The sequence below is a fragment of the Lynx rufus genome, unplaced genomic scaffold (genome assembly GCF_022079265.1).
Source record: "Lynx rufus isolate CCGP_SWC_20201006 ecotype Redwood Valley unplaced genomic scaffold, mLynRuf1.p SCAF_14, whole genome shotgun sequence".
Taxonomy (NCBI): domain Eukaryota; kingdom Metazoa; phylum Chordata; class Mammalia; order Carnivora; family Felidae; genus Lynx; species Lynx rufus.
Window position 1 is genome coordinate 27,198,977 of NW_025814828.1, and position 24,157 is coordinate 27,223,133.

The 24,157-nt window shown below is 38.2% G+C and overlaps 1 protein-coding gene across 4 annotated transcripts in view; it reads right to left on the minus strand.

Moving 5' to 3' along the window:
• Positions 1-24,157, minus strand: part of DMD (dystrophin) — a 1,630,689-nt gene that overhangs the window by 617,478 nt on the left and 989,054 nt on the right. For 2 of the 4 annotated variants that reach the window (XM_047076051.1, XM_047076052.1), the window contains exon 46: positions 18,892-19,124. In XM_047076051.1, coding sequence (XP_046932007.1) covers positions 18,892-19,124 — 233 coding nt within the window. Of the gene's footprint in view, positions 1-18,891; positions 19,125-24,157 lie in introns of those variants that run through there. The other 2 variants (XM_047076054.1, XM_047076053.1) reach the window with 1 other exon arrangement.

Below are 24,157 nucleotides of genomic sequence, written 5' to 3' on the forward strand. Positions count from 1 at the left end.
AAAGACCTTGTCAGGTAACCCTGCCATCTCCGTCAGCTCCAGGTTGGCAACCAGTGATTGTCTTTTTCTGACTCGGTTGGAGCTCTTCCTGGTTGATGTATGATGAGGTTTCTTTTTTTCCTAATTGAAACACAGACATTTCCATCCTGTACTTTGGGATGCTGGATCTTACTTAATTCAATCTTCCGTTTGAACTGGCTCCCTCATCCCAGCAGGGCCTGGGGCTTTCTCTTTCCCGGCAGGTGGAGGCAGGGGTCCAAACTCCCCATGCAGCCTCCAGTGGCACCACAGAGTGCGGGAAGGGGGGCTCCTCACCACCTGGCAGAGGCGAGAGCCCCAGCTCCTACAAGACCTTGATGGCGGGGATATCGGCGCCCCCTTTTTTCTGGGCGTTTGGCTGCAGTACAACAGCTATCGTTTAAAAGGTTTGTCGTATTAGGCTACCTCTTTCGTGATCCTTAGGCAAAAGAACAGGCTTTTCATCTTGTCTGTGCCCTTCGGCACTTTTGAATTTCTGGCTTCTTCAGCTGCAAGGCTGGGGTAAATGGGGCAGAAAGAAAACCCAGTGTGCCCACCGCCGTCTCACCCTGTGGATCTGGAGATCCCAAGCAGGCCGCCTTCTCTCCACCTTTGAAATGAATGCTGGAATCTTCCTAGGCCAGCCGGCCCAGGGCAGCAGGACCATGAAAATTTGCGGCGTCCCAGACGGAGATGCCGTAGAAGTACCATTGCCTCAGGTAGAAAGCAGCGCCCACTGCGCTGTCCACGTCCAGGGGGTGCCGCTCGTTGTACCTTTGCGGCAGCTACATCTTGCCCACGTTCGTGTTCCCCAGAAGCACAGTCTGTCCATGGTGCTTCCTCACGTTCCTGCAGGAAGGCTCACTCCTGCCGCCTGCGCCCCTCCAGCCCGGACGCCCTGGGCACCGCTGGAGTAGCCAGTCCCCACTCCCAGATCGCCCGGACCCGGGACTCGCTTGGCCGCGGACTCGCGGGAACCCGGACCCGCTGGGACCCCCAAGTTGCGTGACCTCTCCCGGACCCTCCTGTTGGGATGCCTGGGAGCATGGAAGAGGAAGCGCTTCAAGTCTAATTAATTTAAATTTCAACAGCCACAGGTAGCCAGGGGCTACTGTATTGGACGGTGCAGATTGAGAGAATTATCGACAACACACACGGTTAATTGGGAAGTTACTCCTTGAGAATAGAAGAGGAAGAGGAAATAGAAGCACAGTGCATTCAATTCCCCACTTAATTTACACTGTTTTCAGTGACCTTTGTGTGCTAGGACTGTAAAGTGAGGGAAGTGATGCCTACTACTGAACATTAATGCTAGGGTCATTCTCTTCCATGTGCACCTCCGTGCCATGTGTGTGAGTTGAGAACTAAGAAAGCAGTCACATCATTTTTACCTAATTAAAAGCTCCTCAAGTCTGAAGAAGGGAAAATCTGGATCTCTTGGTGTCTAGAAGCTACCAGTGGTCACGTGACACATTTCAGGTCAAGGCCTTCTAAGCAGACCTCTTTTAGGTGGGGTGGACAGAAAAGCTTTTGTTTTCCTTATAAGTAGAAGCTGACACCCGGCACATGCATTTACCCCCCGCCCCCCTTTTCCCCCTTTTCCATTTTAAAACACAGCCGCAGCTCTTAGAGGCGGCTTAGCCGTCTTGAGACCACAGGAAGGGAGAAAACCTACATGTTAAAGACGGCAGTAGGAGTTGGGACACATGATTTTGAGGCTGCTGGACTTACCCTGGAATCGTGGAGGTCCTGCTATGTGAGAAAACCTCCTAGGGGCGCCTAGGTGGCGCAGTCGGTTAAGCGTCCGACTTCAGCCAGGTCACGATCTCGCGGTCCGTGAGTTCGAGCCCCGCGTCGGGCTCTGGGCTGATGGCTCGGAGCCTGGAGCCCGTTTCCGATTCTGTGTCTCCCTCTCTCTCTGCCCCTCCCCCGTTCATGCTCTGTCTCTCTCTGTCCCAAAAATAAATAAACGTTGAAAAAAAAATTAAAAAAAAAAAAAAAAGAAAACCTCCTATGTAGACAAGCTATTGTAACGAGCGTTTTGTCACCTACAGCCAAACACAATCCTAACCGTCTTAATTGGGAAAAACAATCCTTTAATTTTTAAAATTCTTAGTCTAAAATTATCACTGTTTTTGTTCAATGTGGTAAATTTAATTCCCAGAAGCCTTTCATCCATCACCGATCAAAAACAAGCATAAATCATGCTGCATTTAAAAGGTAAAATATGCATATGCCTTTATAACAGATTGTTAAATTTTAAATGCCAAGTAAAACTAATCATCCATGAAGATAAAATAAACAAACGATAGTTTATCCAAACACCTAGTATGCCGTTAGCTGCTACAGCAAAAAGAATACCATGCCGGCCTTTGCGAGAATTTAAATTCATTTCAAGGGTTAAAATAGAAAAATGTAAAAAGTGAAATGACAGTAAATGTTTTAATTTATTTTGGTTTCTTTGAAGTGTATTTATTTATTTTGAGAGAGACAGGGACAGCACGAGTGGGGGAGGGGCAGAGAGAGAGAGAGAGAGAGAGAGAGAGAGAGAGAATCTCAAGCAGGCTCCGTGCTGCCAGCACAGAGGCCAAAGCGGGGCTCGAACCCACGAAGCCGTGAGATCATGACCTGAGCCGAAACCAAGAGGTGGATGCTTAACCGACGGAGCCACTCAGGTGCCCTGACAATAAATGTTTTAAAAGAGAAGTTTAAGACAACAGAAACGGCTTTACAAGAAAATATATAGTTAATGGACAAAATAATTTTGCAGTGAATCAATGATTAAAAAGACCGATATGGATTGAAGTTATCAAAACAAACTTCACAGAGAAGGCAGGGACAGACTTCAAAAGGTTCAAGGCTCCGATAAACCAGTCAGCTCTACATTTCTAATCATCATAATCAACTTTAAGGAGTGTGAAGGAATCCTAAGTCATTGCTGTGGTTACTTCATAATTGGATTTGGTTAGAACTCACACCTTGAAATGGCTGCACAGTTCTCATCTAAAAAGCTCCTCATGCTAAAAATAAAATACATCCTCATTTTGATTTAGAGAACAATTTTACTGTAAAATCTCATTATATATAGCTTCTTGCCTGTTTGAATCCTTTCCATCTGCTATTATCTGCCCCTAATAACTGTCTTCTTGTAGTGCCTAACACCTATTATATAACTTAAAAAAAAATAAAATCGAACTTGGGGAAATGGAGTAAAGTGGTGGTTTGATTTTTATGTCAAATTTCTCAAAGGGCATTTATGGTTCTAACTGTGGCAGCTTTTTATGATTTTCATATAATGTGACACGACAGAAAAGCTTAGCCTCAACAGAGTTGCTACAGATCATTTTTCCTCTCACAATGATCTCGTTCTTTCAGTTTTAGGGGGAAAAAAAACCATGAAGGAGTTAAGAGCAAATTATTCTCTCCTCTCCGCTTTCTTAAGTAGAGATTTCTCGATATACCTTTGCCCCAAACTTTGCCCATGGCTTTACTTTTTGTTATTTCTAGTTGGAAGTTTTAAAAACAATCCAAGAGCTGAACATAGATTAAATCAGTTTGGAGGGGAGGGTAAAGTCTACATTACAAAGTGCATTCTATTTCCCTAATTGAAAGGAGAATATGTCGTGAGATAAATCAAAGCATGTCAATCCTTGGCATAAATCATACAGAAGATATTCTTTCCCTGATTAAATTATAAGCAATACCTAATTCTTAAATACGATGCTACCTGTTTACTCAGAATGCAATACATATAGATAAGGGAATCTGAAAGGATTTGTGAGTTAGTAAAATTATATTCAGTTACTTTTATACATCAAATAAAGAATGGACTCACATTCCTCTAGAAACCCTGGTATTATTTTTAGTGAATTCATCAAAGATCTCAAGACTATAGTCAAATCCTATTGCTTCCATTTCAAAAACAATGCAGCTATGATCACCTTGGAAATTTACTGATCAATTAACTTGGATCATGAAAATAAAAAAATGAGAACATATTATACAAAAATAAATTTTCACCCCAAGGTTATAGGATAAAAATTAATAAGACATGTGGCAAGAGAAATCTAGCTTAATTTCTTCTCTATAAGACAGGCAGGCACATATTAAGAGGAAGGAAATAAAGCATTCATTCATTCATTCATTCATTCTAATATATATGACTAAAACCACCATAGCATTTTTTTTCTTGTGGCAATAACTTCTCTTTTTCCCTTTTACACTTTCCTCGAAGAAGATCCATTCTAAAATTGAAGCCTATATAGTTTTTATTTGATTTTTTGTAATTTTACTATTTTATTTTTTGAGTTTTTATTTAAATTCCAGTTAGTTAACATATAACATCATGTTAATTTATGGTGTATAACACAGTGATTCAACACTTTCATAGACCATCCTGTGCTCATCACAACAAATGCACTCATTAATACCCATCACCTATTTAACCCATCTCCCCATCTCCCACCTTCTGGTAACCGTCAGTTTGCTCTCTATAGTTAAGAGTCTGTTTCCTGGTTTGCCTCTCTTTCTTTCCCTTTGCTTGTTTGGCTTCTTAAATCCCACATGGGTGAGCTCATATGGTATTTGTCTTTCTCTGACTTCTTTCGCTCAGCATAATACTCTCTAGCTCCACCCATGTCATTGCAAATAGCAAGATTACATTCTTAATATTATCCCATTCTTCTGAATAATAGTCCAGTGTGTGTGTTTATCTTCTCTATCCATTCATCAGTCAATGGACGCTTGGGCTGCTTCTACAGTTTGGCTATCATAGGTAATGCTGCTATAAATATCAGGGCACGTGTATGCCTTTGATTTAGTATTTTTGGATTCCTTGGATAAATGCTTAGTAATGCAATTGCTGGATCATAGGAAAGTTCTCTTTTTAACTTTTTGAGGAACCTCCACACCGTTTTCCAGAGCGGCTGCCCCAGTTTGCATTCCCACCAACAGTACAAGAGGGTTCCCCTTTCTCGGCATCCTCGCCAACACCTGTTGTCTTGTGTTGTTGATGTTAGCCATTCTGACAGGTGTGAGTAGTTTTGATTTGCATTTCCCTGATGATGAGTGATATTGAGTATCTTTTCATGTGTCTGTTGGCCATCTGGATGTCTTCTTTGGAAAAATGTCCATTCTTGTCTTCTATTTTTTAATTGGATTATCTGGTTTTTTGGTGTTGAGTTTGACAAGCTCTTTATATATCTTGGATACTAACACTTTATCAGATACGTCATTTGCAAATATTTTCTCCCATGCAGTAGGTTGCCTGTTAGTTTTGTTGATTATTTTCTTCTCTGTGCAGAAGACTTTTACTTTGATGAAGTCCCGATAGTTTATTTTTGCTTCTGTTTCCCTTGCCTCAGGAGACATATCAAAAAAGAAGTTGCTATGGCCGAGGTCAAAGAAGTTACTGCTTGTGTTCTCTTCTTGGATTTTTATGATTTCGGGTCTCACATTTAGGCCTTTAATCCATTTTGAATTTATTTTTGTGTATGGTGTAAGAAAATGGTCTGGTTTCATTCTTTTGCACATTGCTGTCCAGTTTTCCCAACACCATTTGTGGAAGACACTGTCCCTTTCCTATTGGATGTTCTTTTCTGCTTTGTCAAAGAGTAATTGACGATATAGTTGTGGGTTCAACTCTGGGTTTTCTTTTCTGTTCTATTGATCTATATGTCTATTTTTGTGCCACTACCATACTATTTAGATTACTATAGCTTTGTAATATAACTGGAAGTCTGGAATTGCCATATCTCCAGCTTTGCTATTCTTTTTCAACATTGCTTTGGCCATTTAGGGTCTTTGGTGGTTGCATACAAATTTTAGGGTTGTTTGTTCTAGCCCTGTGAAAAATGCTGGTGGTACTGCATTAGGGATTGCATTAGCTGTATACGCCACTTTGGATAGTATAGACATTTTAACAATATTTGTTCTTCTGCTCCATAAGCCTGGAATGTCTTTCTATTTCTTTGTATCGTCTTCAATTTCTTTCATCAGTGTTTTGCACTTTACAGAGTACAGGTCTTTCACTTCTTTGGTTAGGCATCTTACTATGTTTAGCGCAATTGTAAATGGGATTAATTCCTTAACTTCTCTTTTTTGCTTCTTCATTATTGGTGTATAGGAATGCAACAGATTTCTGCACATTGATTTTGTATTCTGCAACTTTACTGAATTCACTTATACGTTCTAACAGGTTTTTTTTGGTGGAGTCTTTTGGGTTTTCTACATAGAGTATCATATCATGTGCAAAGAGTAGAAGTTTGACCTCTTCCTTGATGGTTTGGATGACTTTATTTCTTTTTGTTGTTTGATTGCTATGGCTAGGACTTCCAGTACTATGTTGAATATAAGCAGTGAGAGTGGACATCCCTGTCTTGTTTCATAGAGGAAAAGCTCTCAGTTTTCCTCCATTTAGGTGATACTAGTCATGAGTTTTTCATAGATGCCCTTCTCTATGTTGAGGTACGTTCCCTTTAAACCTACTTTCTTGAGAGTTTTTATCAAGAATGGATGTTGTACTTTGTCAAATTCTTTTTCTGCATCTCTTGCAAGGATCATACGTTTCTTATCCTTTCTTTTATTGATGTATTACATTTAGTTATTTGCAAATATTGAACCACACTTGCAACCCAGGAATAAATCCCACTTGATTGTGGTGAATGATTTTTTTAATGTATTGTTGGATTTGGTTTGCTAGTATTTTGTTGAGGATTTTTGCATCTATATTCATCAGAGATCTTGGCCTGGACTTCTCTTTCTCTCTCTCTTTTTCTGTGGTGTTTTTATGTGATTTTGGCATCAGGGTAATGTTGGCCTCATAGAAGGAATTTGAGTTTTCCTTCTTCTATTTTCTGAAATAGTTTGAGAAGAATAGGTATTAACTGTCCAAGTTTTCTACCTCTTTCTGTTTTAGTTTTGGTAGTTTATACGTTTCTAGAAATGTAGCCATTTCTTACAGGTTGTCCAATTTGTTGACATCGGTTTTCATTATATTCTCTTATTATTGTTGGTATTTCTGTGGTGTTGTTATTTCTCCTTCCTCATTTGTGATTTTATTTATTTGGGTCCTTTCTCTTTTCTTTTTGATAAGTCTGGCTAGGAGTTTGTTAATTTTATGAAGTTTTTCAAAGAACCATCTCCGGGTTTCCTTAACCTGTTCTATTCTTTTTTCTTTTTCGTTTCAATATCATTTATCTCTGCTCTAGTCCTTATTATTTTTTTCCTCCTGCTGGATTTAGGCTGTTTTTTGTTCTTCTTCTAGCTCCCTTAGGTGTAAGGATAGGTTTTTTATTTGAGATTTTTCTTGCTTCTTGAGGTAGGACTTCTTGCTATATACCTCCCTCTTAGGACCACTTTTGCTACATCCCAAAGGTTTGGGATTGTTGTGTTTTATTTTCAGTTGTATTCATTTATTTTCTAATTTGTTCCTTTATTTCCTGGTTGACCTATTCATTGTTTAGTAGCATGTTATCTAACCTCCATGTATTTGGAGGTTAGATCAACTTAAAAGTAACTTAAAAATGATAAACTTAAAAAGTCTCGTCTGTCTGATAAAAGTATTCCTACTCTAGCTTTCTTTTGACAGCCATTTATTTGCATGATAAATGTTTCTCCATCCATTTCAATCTGCAGGAGTCTTAAGATCTAAAGGGCATCTTTTGTATGCAGCATATAGATGGGTCTTTTTTTTTAAATGTGGCTCATATTTATGTCTATCACTTCCATTTCACTTATCTAGTAATTTCATCGTATTTTACAAACTACTGCCTGAAACACATGGGGAAAAAAATGTAACGTCATTTACAGAAAAAAGAAAGCAAAACACTGATAAGTTAAATCACTTGCTCAAGTTCGTAGACACAGTAATTCTCTTCCACCTATCCACTGAATTAACAAATACTTATAAAGAGCCTTCCTTGTGCACCAGACTCCAAGCTCCACACTGGAACTTCTGTGTATAAAGGACTCCATAGGAGAGAGGCCTGCCTCTCCTGGTGTAGAGCCCAATTCGTCTTTGAGTCCCAGGAGTCTCCCCAGACTGCCGCACTGGTAGAACGTCCTGCTGTTTTTCCTTCCAGCACTCACCCAGGAAGACGTGCGCAAAAAAGAGTGGGGACGAAGCAGGTCCAGCGTGTAAAGGCTGCACAGAAGTACAACAAATGGAGAAACACACCAAGAGCTCTTTTGGTTCCATGTCGGGTCTTTTTTTTTTTTTTTTATCCCCCTCAATTCTGACATTCTGTGTATTTTGATTGGAATGTTTGCTCCATTTACATTCACATTAATTATTGATAGATATATATTTATTTCCATTTTACTACGTTTTGTGGTTGTTTCTGGAGATTTTCTCTGATCCTTTCTTGTCTTTCTCGGTTTCATGTATGACTGATTTTCTTTATGGATTTCTTTTTCTTTAATCTTTGCGTGCTTATTACTGCTTTTTCATATATGGTTACCATTAGGTTTGTATATATTTTCTTATGCAAATAGCATTCTATATTAAGTTGATGGTCATTTAAGTTTGAATCCATGGTTTTATTCTCTCCTCCCCATGTTTTAGGTATATGTTATTATACTTTATATCCTTTTTTTGAAGGAGTTCCTTGACTGATTTTTTTCGCAGAAATATTCAGTTTTAGTACTTTTCTGTTTCCAACATTTGTACTGTCACTTTTGGTCTCTCCTGTCCACTCAAAGAATCCCCTTTAATTGCAGGGCTGGTTGAGTGGTTACAAACTCCTTTAATTTGTGTTTGTTTGGGAAACTCTTTACCTGTACTTCCATTCTGAATGATAGTCTTGCTGAGTAGAGTATTCTTGGCTGCAGATTTTTTCCATTCAGCACTTTGAATATATCATGTCACTCCCTTCTGACTTGCCAAGCTTCTGTTGAAAAATCCCCTTTTACCATCTAAGTTACTCCTTCTGGACTGCTTTTAAGATTTTCTTTAATCACAATATTTTGCAAATTTAATTATAACACGCCTTGGTGTTGGTCTGCTTTTGTTGATTATGATGGGTGTACTCTGTGTCTCCTGGATCTGGACGTCTGTTTCCTTTCCCAGATTAGGGAAAGTTTCTGCTATTATTTCTTCAAATAAATGCTCTGTCCCTTTTTCTCTCTCTTCTCCTGGGACTCCTATTATATGAATGTTATTTTGTTTGATGGAGTCGCTGAATTCCCAAAGTCTATTCTAATGTTGCATAATTCTTCTTTCTCTCTTTTGTTCAGCTTCATTGCTTTCCATTACTTATTCTTCTATGTCATTTATTCATTCCTATGATTCTTACAGCCTACTGTTCATTGCATCAAATATGTTTCTAATGTCATTTATTTCATTCTTCACCTCTGATTCTTTTTTAACTCTTTAATCTCTGTGGTAAGAGTCTCACTGATATCTTCCATTCTTTTCTTAAGCCCAGTGAGTATCCTTATGATTGATGCTTTAAATTCTCCATCAGGCATGTTACTTTTATCTGTTTCACTTAGATCTCTGGCTGTGGCCTTATCTTTTTTTTTTTTTTTTTTTTTATTTGGGATAAATTCCTGTGTCTTGGTATTTTGTCTAAGTCTGCCTTATCTGTGTTAGAAAAGCCAGTTATGTTTCCTGCTCCTGAAAGTAAGAGCCTTATGAAGAAGGGGTCCTGTAGGACCCAGGGCCTGGCACTTCAGGCATTGTGTCTGGTGTATGCTACACGCATTCTGTTATTGTGTTGTTTCTGGCCTGCAGAGGGGCCAGCTGTGTGCAGAGGCTCTAATTGCCTCCTGTGGGTAGTACTTGGTCTCTTGTTTGAATGTGGTGAGTTTTAACTGTGTGTGCTCTGGTCTGCTTGTGAAATGAGACCTGTCACCACCTCCACCAGAACGGAGATTATGCCAATTTCTCTGATCTGGAGACAGAGTGCGGGAGGGGGTTTGTGCTGGTTTTCTGTGGGAAGGGCCCACCACACTGGGACTGAGGCTAGTGTGGCTGAGTAGGGCAGTTCCACCAGAGAACAGGCATTGAGACTTAGCGTAAGCAAGTTTGGCAGCCAGTGTTGTTGTTGCACTGCTTTCAGCAGGTGGCTCTGTGTTTATGCTGAGGGACTGAGTAAGAAAATGGCACTGCACAGCTACTTTGTTCCAGGAGAGGTGTCTCCATTAATGCTGCCTCTTAGGGACATGCTTCAAGAAGAGTAAATGATCTCCCTATTGTGTGCTCTAGGTACTTTTTGGATCACCGTTTCCACACTATATGCATCCGGGTTGTTTGCCTGACTTCTATCCAGGAGCAGTACAGTGTTCCCCAGGCTCTATCCCAGGTAAGCCTTGTGACCTTTAAAACTCTAGGCTTTAAGTCCCACTGGTTGAAAGAACTCACAGAATTCAGCTCCTCTTGCTTTCCAAACCATTGTCTCTATGGGGAAATGTTTTCCTTGTGTGTTCTTCTGTGTGCTTCTTTCTCTCTTTTCCTTCTCTATGACCACAGCTCCCTCCTCTCCGCAGAGATTGCAATCTGTTTATCCTGTAACCCACATCTCTTCACTTCCTGCCTTCTTCAACCTGGCCTCTTCTGTCCTTTTAGCTGCGGAGTTTGTTCTTTCAGTCTTCAGGTTGATTTCTGGGGTATTTAGGATGATTCAATACTTATCTAGTGGTATTCAAGGGACGAGGTGGGCCTAGGGCCCTCCTATTCTGCCGCCACCTTCCTCTCTTTGCCTATTCTTTTTATTTTTAATCTCCAAGAGCACATAACACTGATGCCTTTCACCAGTAAGTGTTCAATACATAACAGATGAATGAAAACTTATACCAAAAGCCTTTTAAAGGTAGACACTATAGTTCTAATGAATCTGTATGACATTGTAACTCAGGTCTCAAAGTGGCCATTGGAGGGAGGAAAAAAAAATATTAGTAACATTTATTTTCATTACAAACTACTAAAAATGGCTACTTCATATGGGGTTAATTATATACATATATTTATCATTTTAATGTAAGTAATCATATACAGAAAAGTGTGCTTAAATGTACAAAAGCACTTAACTACTAATTATGTGTGAGCATTGTATTATCATATTCTCAATTATTTGCTAACACACACAGAAAATCAAATTGAAGTCCAAGCTCTTATCCCACTATCTCTTTCCAACATCTTTCCCTAATAGTCCCCTGTCTTTAGCATGCTTTGCAACATGGCTTTTCAAAGACAATTTGTTGAACTGAGGAATAAATGAACAAAGAACCATACACCTAACATTAATGTTACCTACCATTACACTACCATTAAGGGCAACAGTAAGAGGAACTTATATTATTACACACTGTAACTACAATTATAGGCTTCAAAATTATAACTACAAAATTATGGTGAAATGAAAAGCCCCCAGAGCAGGTAATAATATTCAGAGTATAATAACATTATATAGCTTTCAAAAAAGATTAAAATACATTGAATTACTTATATTGCTTTCTTATAAAACAGAGAGGATCAAATATTTTAGGTATTTTTATAAAAATAATAAAGGCCATTTCATATAAAGGAACCCCTATTTAGACTCAAGCAAGGAAACTCTGAGATAGAATTCAATATTTAAAAACAATGACAAACATAAACTTCCTTATCAGAATCCCACTGGTATTTTATTGAAAACACAGTATACTGGCTTTTATCAGAATTCATGTAAATATCATGGTTCACTTTTAGTTGATAAGGTTTTGACAGAAAATTTTACAGTGAACTGAATTGAAATGTATTAAGATATGCATTTCTATTCACAGACTTTAAAATATGTAGTTTGGTAAAACTTATGTTTATCTTTAAGCCAAAAAGTGTATGATATCACATTCCATAAAAAGGTCATTATGACACTTCGAGAATGGAATTTTTTGGGGTGTGTTTGCAACTCTATGATCTTTGTCTTTAAGGAGTGTTTATTTTATCATGACCAGAGAGTATAATCTAAATCATATTGTTGACATTGATTTATCTTTACATCCTTCAGTGAAGATAATAGTGAATTTGGCTCTCATTAGGTAAGGAAAGAAAATTGTATGCATGTGGAGCAGTGATTCACATAGTTATGAGCTTTCTAGAGGAGACATGTACATTTGTCAGAAGATAATTGCAGTACAAAATTTGCAAATATCGTCAGCCAAATATATTACAACATTATTCTTTGTAGAAGGCAACACACACTTTCTATATATGGAAGGATGGCCCCCTCTGGTATGGTGTTTCTTATACAAGGTTGTACAAAAATGCAAGGATAAGATGAGGGCTGGATGGTTGTTTGTCAAAAGAAAAAAGCCCGAATAATCAATCGCCTTGCCCTGAGATGACTGTCATCTAACTTGTGATATCTGTTGGATACCCATGGAAATAAACTGTGCATAGTTGTTTTTTTTTTTTTTTTAATTTGGTGGAGAAATGAAGAGATGCTTAAGAAAGGTGGTGGTGGAGGTTATAGAAAAAGACAAAGAAGGAAGAAATATTATGCCCAAGAGATCCGGATTTACATTAGGACAATGATATTCACTAAATAACCTTAGATCAATTAACTATATTGTCTGTAACTTTCCTCATTTGTTGAATAAGGGAAACTATTTATAACACTCACTTTTCTACTATGCTCATGACAACAGAATAATATAAAGAAACATTCTGTTTTGTTTTCTTTTTAGTTTAAACAATCAAAGCCTTTTCCCCCCAACACTGTTTCAACAACCCCAGGTCCCTGCTAGACGAGTTCTTTTGTCTTAAGATTGTGGCTGAATTTTTTCAACAAAAGTTATAATCAGAATGATTCTGGAGCCATTCAATTGCTCTTTGTGTAGATATAGCCAGAGTTCAAAAAAATAATCATGGAACTTTTATTAAAGACTTTGATCTTAACAATAAAAAAATTAAACACATCCAAGTAATTATTTCCCATTTAAATAACACTGTGCCTACTAAAACTGCTTATTCAATTTTTGGATAATGAAATCTCCCAGGTAGAGGTGTAATGTGTAGTTAAAAATGAATCTTGAACAATGCTATTATCATCTTGTCCAGATTGGCCAATTTGTCTCAACCCCATCCTGGAGAGGTCTTATTAGAGGATAAAACTCCTTTGCCGATTCAATTCTTTATTCAATACAAGTGTCTGTGGTTTAGATTTAGTGGCGAATTATCCTGAACACCTGGCCAGAGTGACTTGAAAAAAGACTATAATTTATTTAGCACAGGCAATCAGATACCAGAAGTATAAAAAATACTGGTATCATATAGCTGCCTAAATCCTATGTGTTGATAGCAACACAGTTCCCCACTGCCACAAAGCTCTCCTCAATTTGCCAGCCTCTTCTCTTATCTCCCCATCCTCCTTCTCCCTCCCACCCTCCATCCTTTCTTCCAGTTCTCCTTTCCTCCTTCCCTCTCTTTTTCCCTAATATTCCATCCTTCCTTCCCTCTATCCTCCCTTCCCGTCTTCCTTTGTCTTTCCCTCCTTTCTTTCCCAAATTGTTACATTTAATTATCACTTTCAGTAAAAAAACCTCTAGACATATTTCCCCCTAATTCGATAGATTGTCAGGAAAAGGAAACAATGAATAATCGTCAAAACAATTTTGTTTCAATTGCATGTAAACATGTGATCAATTAGGAAAAGAGCATTTTAAAAACTCAGATTTCTTTGACACTATAAATTACAAATCACCCTCTGCTATTAATTCAGAATGTGAGGAAATCAACTTGGAGCTTCATGTATGTTTTACTTTTAAAGGTTTAATTTGTATATTTCACATCTGTATCCTTTTACAATCTAATGGTATATTTTTGACTCTAAAGTTAAGCAGTCAAGTTGCTAAAATTTTTAAAAATGTTTATTTACTTTAAGAGACAGAGAGAGAGCGTGCAAGTGGGGGAGAGGCAGAGAGAGAAGGAGAGAAAGAATCCCAAGCAGGCTCTGCACTGTCAGCACAGAGCCCAATGAGGGGCTTGATCCCAGGAACCATGAGATCATGAGCTGAGCCAAAACTAAGAGTCGGACCCTCAACAGACTGAGCCACCCAGGTGCCCCAAGTTGCTTAATTTTTTAAATGGCTACATTTTATAATCTTTTTAAAAATTTATAGTTGTCATTGTAACTTCCATTTTTTGCTTAATATAATTCACTTAGTAAAAATTACTGTTATTTCAAAATAGTGACAGCACATTTTTTCTAAACTGAGAAATTAACTTAATGGTAAAGGAGAACAGAAGCTTCATCTCAAGTATATAATTTTGAATTCAAGGTCTAGAACTATGAAAAGCTAACTTGCCCAAATTTCTGGTCCTTATTACCTTTCTGGGAACAATATTTCAATCACTGTATGTCTAAGGTTTGACCTGAACTTCCTAAGTTCAAAACTAAGTTCTCCTAGGTTCATAAAATGTTGTTACAACCTCTCACCTAATTTGCTGCAATTAAAATCCCAAATTCCAATCTCAGTTAAAAATGAAGCTATTATATCACATTTCATTCACATTATTCATCAAGCAATCAACACTTATTGAGAGCCAGCTACTGTTGGTGCAAGGGTCAAACTTAAATTTAAGGTTCTGAGGTATAAAGAGTCTTTATTTCAGGTCTCCACAGAGGAAAGTTCAAACAGATAAACATATTGCTTCGATTATGATCATCACCTCCAAGTCCCCTTTATTTGCTGCATCCTTCATCCTGTTCTACATATTCAGGGGACATTTATTGCTCATTGGCTGCTCTGTATCTTTTTCCTTTCCTGTTTGCAAAAGACCCCAACTTCTTTGAAGGGGAACAACTTCTCCCTCACTGTGAGGGGTTTTCGAAGGAGTTGGTTTTAAAGCAAAGTTCCCTGCTCTCCTCTAGCTAAGAGTTGGGTTTGTGACCCAGTCAAGGTCAACTGGATTCCCTTCTCCAGGATTTTGCATTCTGAAGAGTTATGCAGTATGCAGAAAAAAGAGTCACAAAGACACTCGAGCAGTTCCTACAGACCGGATGCCCAGGCATGCTCAGTATCTTGTCTTTTCCTAAGCCTTTTTCCACTGACTCCATGCCAGTTCCAGCACATTGACTTTCTGCTTGATTCAATCAGAGGATGTTTTCTGTTGCTTACATCCAGAGAACCCTATTGATATTCAACTAAACTACACTTGATGATTTTACTTCTTTATTTAAAATCCTTTCAGCGTTGCCACTGCCTGCAGGCTATAATCAAAACCCCTTGTTCTAGCAAGGAAAGATCCCTATTTTTTAGACCCATCCCTCTCTATGCAACCACGTCAATTTCTTCCCCACCCCCTTAATTTCAGCCATTTGGAATCGTAATTTATATAACACACTACTCTGTTTTCCGCCTCAGTGAAAAGTGTGGCTTGTTTCTTCTGCCAGGATTACCTTTCCCTTTTTATTTACCTGATTAATGCCAGCTTGTTCTTTAATACTTGCCTTGAATGTTATGCTCTTCAAGAAGCTTTTCCTGACAAGAGAAGCTCTTTTCTCTTCCCTGGCTTAGTCAGATGTCCTCTTCCTGAAGTAAGTCCCTAGAGCATCTCCCAGCCATGCCCAAGGGGGCAGAAAACTATGGTGGTTAAGGGTGGGGGCACTGGAACCAGACTGCTTGAGTCCAAATTCTACTGCTATCTCTTTACTACTTGGCTTTGGGCAGGTTATTTAACCTCAATGTGCTTTATTATCAATCTCACAGCGTTGTTGTGAGCATTAGGTAATACACGTGAAGTACTTAAAAGTGACTAGCATATGACTAGTGTTAGATACGTGCTAGGTATTATCCAGAAATTTATTTCTACCATAGTGCTATTTTTGCTCTCTTTCCTTCACCTACTTTAATCTGTGCATTCCTATCTTGCCCAACTCTGTATTTCCCAGGCACTTAGTAGTAGCTCAATAAAAATGTGTTACATGTATATATGAACAAATTAGCACTGATAGTGTTTTGTAGTTTATAAAGTCCTTTTGGAATATTACCTCATTTCTCACACCTCAAGTATTAAATTAAGGATTGTTTTATTTACAGTTTTACAAAGAGAAAAATGTTCCTTGATATTACAATAAATACCTCCCCAAACCTATCTTTTTCTTGTTCATGTACACCCACATGCACATACACACACTCACACTTGTTTAATGTTTACTTAGGGTCATTTTACTGGCCAGTTAGTGATTTAAAGCTATAAATTATTTTTTATTATAGAAATTATTTTTTATCAATTATTTTGCATTATTTTTTTAATACGAGGGGAAGAAGCAGGAAAAGCACTCTACTATTGAGCAAGGGAAGAGAATAATATATATAATATTTATATCTATCTATATAAACATGATATACATGATATCTCTATCGTGTGTGTGTGTGTGTGTGTGTGTGTGTGTGTGTGTGTGTGTGTGTATTTAAAAATTCCTGGCTTTCTGTGACTCTAGGCACGGCATTTGAGCTTTTCCTCTGAATTAATTTTGGATCTATATTTAAAGATTATCATTCTGAAGAGGCATCAAATTAGTGGTCATTTCTGAAAAAGACAAACTTAGTTTTGTGAAGACTACTGAGCAGGTCGATTCTAAAGAGATCCTAAAGGCGAGGATCACAAACTCTTCACAAGGGAGTGGGGACTTCCTCTTCCAATCTAACACCTAGTGGCTTTTACAGGCCATAACATCAATGGCAGAATGGCCTGTAGATGTGGAAATGAGCTCTTATTTTCATGTAGTATTATTATTTGACAGACAGTTTGCATAATACAAATTCTGTGAGCAGGCAGATTTATATGCTAATATTAATTACTAACATTAGTTGAGGACTTTTAGTAGGAAGGCAGGATAGGAAGCATTTTCCATGCACTACCTAATTCAATCCTCATGACAACTTACAATGCAGACATAGTATCATTATCCACGTTGTACAGATAAACTCAGGTTCAGGGAGGTTGGATAACATACCAAAGGTCACACAACCATAGTAGAAGGGTCAAGCTTTGAAACCAGACAATCTAACTCCAAGGGCCTTGTCTTAAACATTATAACATGTTGTTTCCTCTGGTTAGTAATACCTCTTGGAAGTATTGGTAGAACTCAACATGATACTGTGAAAGAACATCTCTCTTATTTCTGTATCTATCAGCACCCTGAAATTGGAAATGCATAGCACTGTGTCTGGCATAGACTATGTATATAAAAACATATATGCCACTAACCCGTAGCCACACTTACATGGGTACTGGCAAGCAGTGTATGCAGTTAAAATGTTTAGGCTTAGGAACCAAACAGACTTGGATTTGAATTTTTGCTACTTACTAGGAGCATAACATCTCAAAGGCTCATGCTGAAGAATGTATCTACTAATACTTGTTATAAAGGAGTAGTAAAACATCGGGGCGCTGGGTGGCTCAGTCGGTGAAGCGTCCGACTTCGGCTCAGGTCATGATCTCACAGTTGGTGAGTTCGAGCCCCGTGTCAGGCTCTGCGCTGACAGCTCAGAGCCTGGAGCCTGCTTCAGATTCTGTGTCTCCCTTTCTCTCTGCCCCTCCCCCTCTCGTGCTCTGTCTCTCTCTGTCTCTCAATAATAAATAAACATTAAAAAAAAATTTAAAGGAGTAGTAAAACAAATTATACATATTTATATACTAGTTACGTATCTTTATACACACACATATCCATCACTGTGTGCTGAATACGAATGTGAATCTGTGTGTCCTGTGCCCAGAAAAGGAAAGAGACTGTGGAATTAGTTAAAAAAAAGTATCCACATCTTACCAAGTGAATAACTTTTACTGATTTTTTCTCATTCAAAGAAAAACAAAAGCAAAAGTAAAGTTTGGATAAGATCTTATTTCCTGGGTCTGTGTCCTAAGACCCAGAGAATTATTTGATCACAATCATGTTATTTGCAAGTAACAAAGAAATAACACTTAATTCAGGTGTCCTGAGTCTAAAATCAAGGTACTTTGGATGCAAATTGTTTACTAGCCAGTTTTTTTTATTCCTACTGAATTGCTAAAGTTCACTTTAAAAAAAAAAATGTCTGCCTTACTCCTTTTTTCAAAAAGTGGCTGTGTACTAACTAAATATCTTCAAAGAAATTTATTACTTCTGTAGAAAAGATTTGGAAATCACTTACCAGTGAAATAACTACAGCAAATAAACACTTCAAAATGATTTTTCTTCTTCATTCAAAAATATAAAAGATACATAGTGTATTTGTTCTAGCTAAGTCAACCAGATTTATATCAACGGATTCCTATGTTTCTAACTGATGTCATGATTTTGCAGAATGGATTCCCAGAGGCTCAGAAATGCAATCTTTGTATTAAGAACATATTTATTTGACTATGGCATTGTATAAATTCCAGGATTAACATCTAAAGTATTGAAAAATATATTATGTTTGGTACTCTTCTTTTCTACAAAAATTGTAACTTTCATTTAGACTTATCATTAAAGGAGGAAAATTGGCCCAGACAACTCAAAAGAGTGAACAACCAATTGCCAGTTTATTATATTTGATTCTGTAATATATTATGGCTGAAAGCTTCCAAAACAAACAGTTTCAATGTAAAGAGCTCAGTTGAACTACTTATTAAACAGATTTTTTGAAATACTCGTTGTTAAGTGAATTTCATTAAGCCAATTATACGTGTCAAGTTTATGGTTTTTTCCTTGTATCATTCCGTTCTAATTTATGGCTGTTTTAGAAAATGGCATTAACTTTTTTTCTGGATCATCCTCAGGCTGAACAGAGTAGAGACAGTGTGTGGCTGACAGAGAAAAGCTGCCTGAAACCTGGTGGGAAAAGGGTCTGGGAGAGTGAACTGACAGGTGGAAATTTTTCCCTTGAAATCACAAATTCAACCAGGCTTTCGTTTTTTCCCCATACCTTCTGCTTGATGATCATTTCGTTGATGTCTTCAAGATCACCCACCATCACCCTCTGTGATTTTATAACTCGATCAAGCAGAGACAGCCAGTCGGTAAGTTCTGTCCAAGCTCGGTTGAAATCTGCTAGAGCAGGTACCTCCAACAGCAAGGAAGATGGCATTTCTAGTTTGGAGATGGCAGTTTCCTTGGCAACCACGGGTTGTGTCACCAGAGTAACAGTCTGACTAGGAGCTAATTTTTTTTTTTCAAAAAGAAAAAAAAAGGAAAGAAAAGAGAAATTAGAAACACAAGCAAAGAAGCCAATTTCAATAACAATAGAACAAGCTTAATTAAAGCACAACAATTTGAGCCGAAGTATTATTTATGACATAACATATTTTTTTCCCAGCAATGTGAATACTTTTCACAGGATTACGTGATAGGATAATTCAGAGACTCAAACTTTTCATTAACGTACATTGAACAATCGTTCAAAATGATTTTGCTTATTCTCATGGCTGGACAGTTCATTTAATTTCAATAGTCCTCAAATAACAATTCTATAGACTGTGGAATTAGTTAAAAAAAGAGTATTCACGGGGCGCCTGGGTGGCTCGGTCGGTTAAGCATCCGACTTCAGCTCAGGGCTTGATCTCACGGTCCATGGGTTCGAGCCCCGCGTCGGGCTCTGTGCTGACAGCTCAGAGCCTGGAGCCTGTTTCAGATTCTGTGTCTCCCTCTCTCTGTGACCCTCCCCATTCATGCTCTGTCTCTCTCTGTCTCAAAAATAAATAAACGTTAAAAAAAAATTAAAAAAAAAAAGTATTCACATCTTACCAAGTGAATAACTTTTACTTATTTTTTCTCATTCAAAGAAAAACAAAAGCAAAAGTAAAGTTTGGATAAGATCTTATTTCCTTGAACGGGAAGTAAATTACTTTGGAGGTGGTGAAAATCTAGCGAAATCAAAGCCAATTAATTTGGGAACAGCTTGTCGTATTTTTTTTCCCTGTTCTTTCAGACTGGTCATAACATGACTGGCAGTGGAGAAAACCCAAGCTACATTATTTTTGGTAAACCAGACCTAATAGAATTTTTTTCTCTGTGATTCTTTACCACAACACTGTGGTCTGGGCAGGGAGATCCTCATTACCACCAATTTACACAAGGTGAAACCAAAATTTGGGAAAGTTAAAACACTTCTCCAAAATCAAAATCTACTAAATTAGATGGAAGTTTCCAAACAATCTATATTTTAAGAATGAAGGCTCTCAGTTGAGTGATTAAAAGGGAATTCACAAAAAAATAGGCAGCCCGATTAAAAATCTGCCAAGGACTTGAATAGATAGACATTTCTCAAAAGAAGACCTATGATTGGCCAACAAGCACAGGAAAAGCTGCTCAACATCACTCATTATCAGGGAAATGGAAATCAAAACCACAGTGAAGTATCACCTCACACTAGAGTTTCATCAGGCAGAACAGAAACAGAAACCATTAGCTGCAATGTAAATGAAGCAGTATTAAGTAGCCGTAAAATGTAGATTCTTCTGTACTGAATTTATAATACTTGACATTGGTAGAGAACTTTCAGCAGTGTAAAAGTGTCTTTTCAGTAATTTTTCTACTTGGAGTGGAGTAGTGTGGAGCACTATTGTATAAGATGGCACATGATAATGGTTAAAATCCAAAGGCGGACTCAATGGCTAATATATGAAAAGTATATAAAACAGTGCCAGAAAATAACAACAATATCAGCACAGTTTCTGACACTGGCAGGTAATAATGTTAGGTATTACTATTTTCATCAACACTTGATAAAAAAGAGACATAGAGATGAACAAATACAGTGAGAAGTTGGAGGTAAGGGGTAGAAATATGTGAAATATTTGGGAAAACCTCAAAGGTTTGTATGTGGCTCTGTATTTACTAAAGGGGGCTGAGCTTGCTGGTGTGAACTGATATTAAACACCCACAAACAGCCGCACAGCGGGGGGATGGAAGCTAACTGATGAGGGGTACAGAAGGCCTCATCGAGTTTAAAGTCGGTAGCCTCTGAAGCCCACTACATCCAGGAGACCGGCAGCAGAGAAATAGCGGATGACATAGTTTAAAGGGACGCTTTGAGAGAAAGCTGCAAATGACAACACCTCAACATGAGACCTGAGAATCATGGACAAGAAGGGACAAGTGGGCCATGTGGGCATTCCATTCTAAGGTAGCCATAAATCAATTTTCATGTACTTCGAAGGTTGTCTTTTTGTTAGAGAAGATGATGAGGGAGACTGGAGGGACGTCTCCTGTGTCTCCAGCTTTTCAGGGACAACAAGAATTTCCTACAGATGGAAGAAATAATCTTGAACCAGGCAGAAAGAAAGAAAAAAAATGTAGGGTGTCAGAATCAAAACTAATGTCAAGACATAATGACTGAAAAACAATTATACTGAGGAGAAAAAGAAATTGTTTCTTGAATCTATCTTGCTACTCTCAGGCTCTTTCTAGAAAGAGTGACATATAATCTGCAGCAGAAATAGCATCTTGTGATCCAACACTCTAGTAGGAAGCATGGGGTCCAAGACGATCTAAAAATCTTGAACGGGATTCCAAGAGATGAGGTGAATCCCTGAAGAGGATGCATGGGTGAGGATGAAAAAAAAAAAGCTAAATTAAAACATTACTGTGGGAGCTAACTGCTGAATGCCTGGCTGACTAGAAAAGATGGACAATTTGTTCTGAAAATAGATACACAACAGATACTGAGGTAACATACAGTACTCTGGGATGGTTTCAAGGTTCTGGGAAGTGTCAGACAATGTTTTTTTTTAACTTGACTTATTGAAAATCTAACCCTCAAAAGAGCAGGAAGGACATTTGTTTCTAGATTTACTTTTGGCCAACAAAGAAGTGCTCAAGGAAGTGGAAATGGTCATGTCCTCTGAAATCTCCATACAGTGAAAGATGAGAATACAGACAATTATCAGATTTCTCAACTGTCTTGAAAAAAAAAAAGTCTACTGAAAAGAAAGGCTGGGGCCAGAGACTTGAACAACAGAGAATGATTCAAGATGATGAAAAAGTACAGACAAATGACATTGGGATGATAATATCACAAAGTTCTCTAATGAGGGGTAAAAAAAGAAGTAACACCAAGTACAAAGTCAGCTGAAGCAGATTTAGAGGAAGGTTGAAAGGTCAGCAACATAGCCATGTGTGTGCCAGCCATGGGCAGATGATCTCATTTATGGACCAGTTGGGCCCTTCCTTGCTGCTCTGCTCTCCCCCAGCACTCAACATCTGAAAACTCTATCAGAGCGGGAAAGGGAGGGGAAATTGGGTCCCCCATGTTCATGCCTCTAGCTCCTGTACTTTGACAGGTCCTGGAATACAGTAGGTACTCAAATGATGTCCTCTGAATAAACGAATGAATCTAAAGACACAAATCCATGCACATTAAGCTTTTCAGTAAACTTAGGGGCCTTCTACCTGCGGGGAGCTCTAAAAGACAACAACAACCTTGAAGGATGGTTTCTCGAAGACTAGAACACAGAATGTTCCTAGGCTCTCACTCTTAACTATTCCCAGAACAAGAAAATTAGAGCCACTGCTTGGGGTAGACAATGGGAGGTCAAATATCAAAGAGAGAAAATAGAACCAATCAATTTTTTTGTTCCCCAGTTTTCTATCAAGGTGGGGGCGGATAAAAGGCAGGAAAGAACACAGGATCAAGAAGCAAAGTGTAAAACAAACTGTCTAGGGCCAGACTGTTGGATTTAAATCCTCACTCTGCCATTTCTTAGCTGCTAACCCTAGGCAGGTTACTTAAGCTTTCTGAATGTCAATTTACTGCTCTGTAAAATGGCAATTATAATAGTACTTCTCTCACAGACAGCTGGCATTAACATTTCCTAGATATACAAACTTGGATGTGATTACAGGCATTTTGAGGCAAGGGATTATATCATGCTTGATAAAGTGAACTTTTGTGAGCCTCAGAGTATTCACCTACATAATGGGAAAGAGAGCACTAATCTCATGAAATTGTTCTAAGTATTTTATGAATTGATATATGTAAGTCATCTCTTAGCATTCTTCTGACAGGAGGTGCACTGTGGGTATGTGTTTTCTTCTCCTTTTCATTTTGCTGCTCAAACAATGTTTACTGGCTCCTGATTTTCTAAATTAGCATGCCATTCTGGACTCTGGGCTCTTTGAACTAGAATTCACACAACAGCCTCTTCTTCCTCCATTCTTCCCTTCCTCCACCCCAGTCTCTATTCAGTATTCTCCAATAAGCACTGGCCATTCCACACTTTTGTGCCTTTCTCTGAAAACTCTCCTCTCCCTTCCCGAGATGAATATTCCATTTCCTTTTCCAATCACAAGTCTAGATTTCTGTGATTTATGGAGAACCGGGATAAGCCAATAGCCAAAACGTCTCCATGAGGCACAGAATTACACTATTCTTTGGGGTCTTAAACATTTTCAAGTCTTCAACATTTCACTACTTAAATCTCATCATCAGTAAGAAGAACAAAATCTTTCATCTTTATTAGGTTTTTGTTTGTTTGCTTGCTTAGTCGCTAGAGGGTAGTAATTGATAGTAACTGAGAGCTGGATTCTAAACTAAGGCTAATTTCCATCTAGTTCACATTTTATTAGGGCCAATTCTATCTAGAACACTATTTGAAATAGTTCACTTTTCCTAAAAAAGACTTGCCTCTAGATCCACGTGAGCACACACACACACACACACACACACACACACACACACGTATTTTATTAAGCAAGATGTTTCAAAGGAGAAATTTTGAGGTCCTGAGAACATCTTATTTTATGATGCATATCATATTGATTCATACTACATTTTTAGGTGTCGTTACTTTTATCTAAAAAGAAAAAAAAATGAAGTTTCTTCTTTTCCCCTGTCATGCTACTTGAAACATAAGCAAATCACTTCGTTAGGTGAAGTATGGGCTGGTCAGATCTGCAACGGGGCGGTTCCAAGTGGTTTTTCCCAGACTGAGCAACAGAATCTTGACTCTAAGGGTCAGGCAGGGATATTAAGTCTTCCCAGAGTTTTCCAGTAACTCCAGAATTTAAAAGATAGAAAGAGAATTTGTTGAGAGTTCTCTCAACTCATAATCCCGATCAGGTAAGGAGTTAGGACACATAAATGACTATACAGAATCTTAGAGCCAAACTTGTGGGATGAGTTTCCAGGGTCTTCCTAAGAAGCATGGCAAATGGCTTCCCCTCTAGCCAGCACGTGCCCCATTTAATGCCCC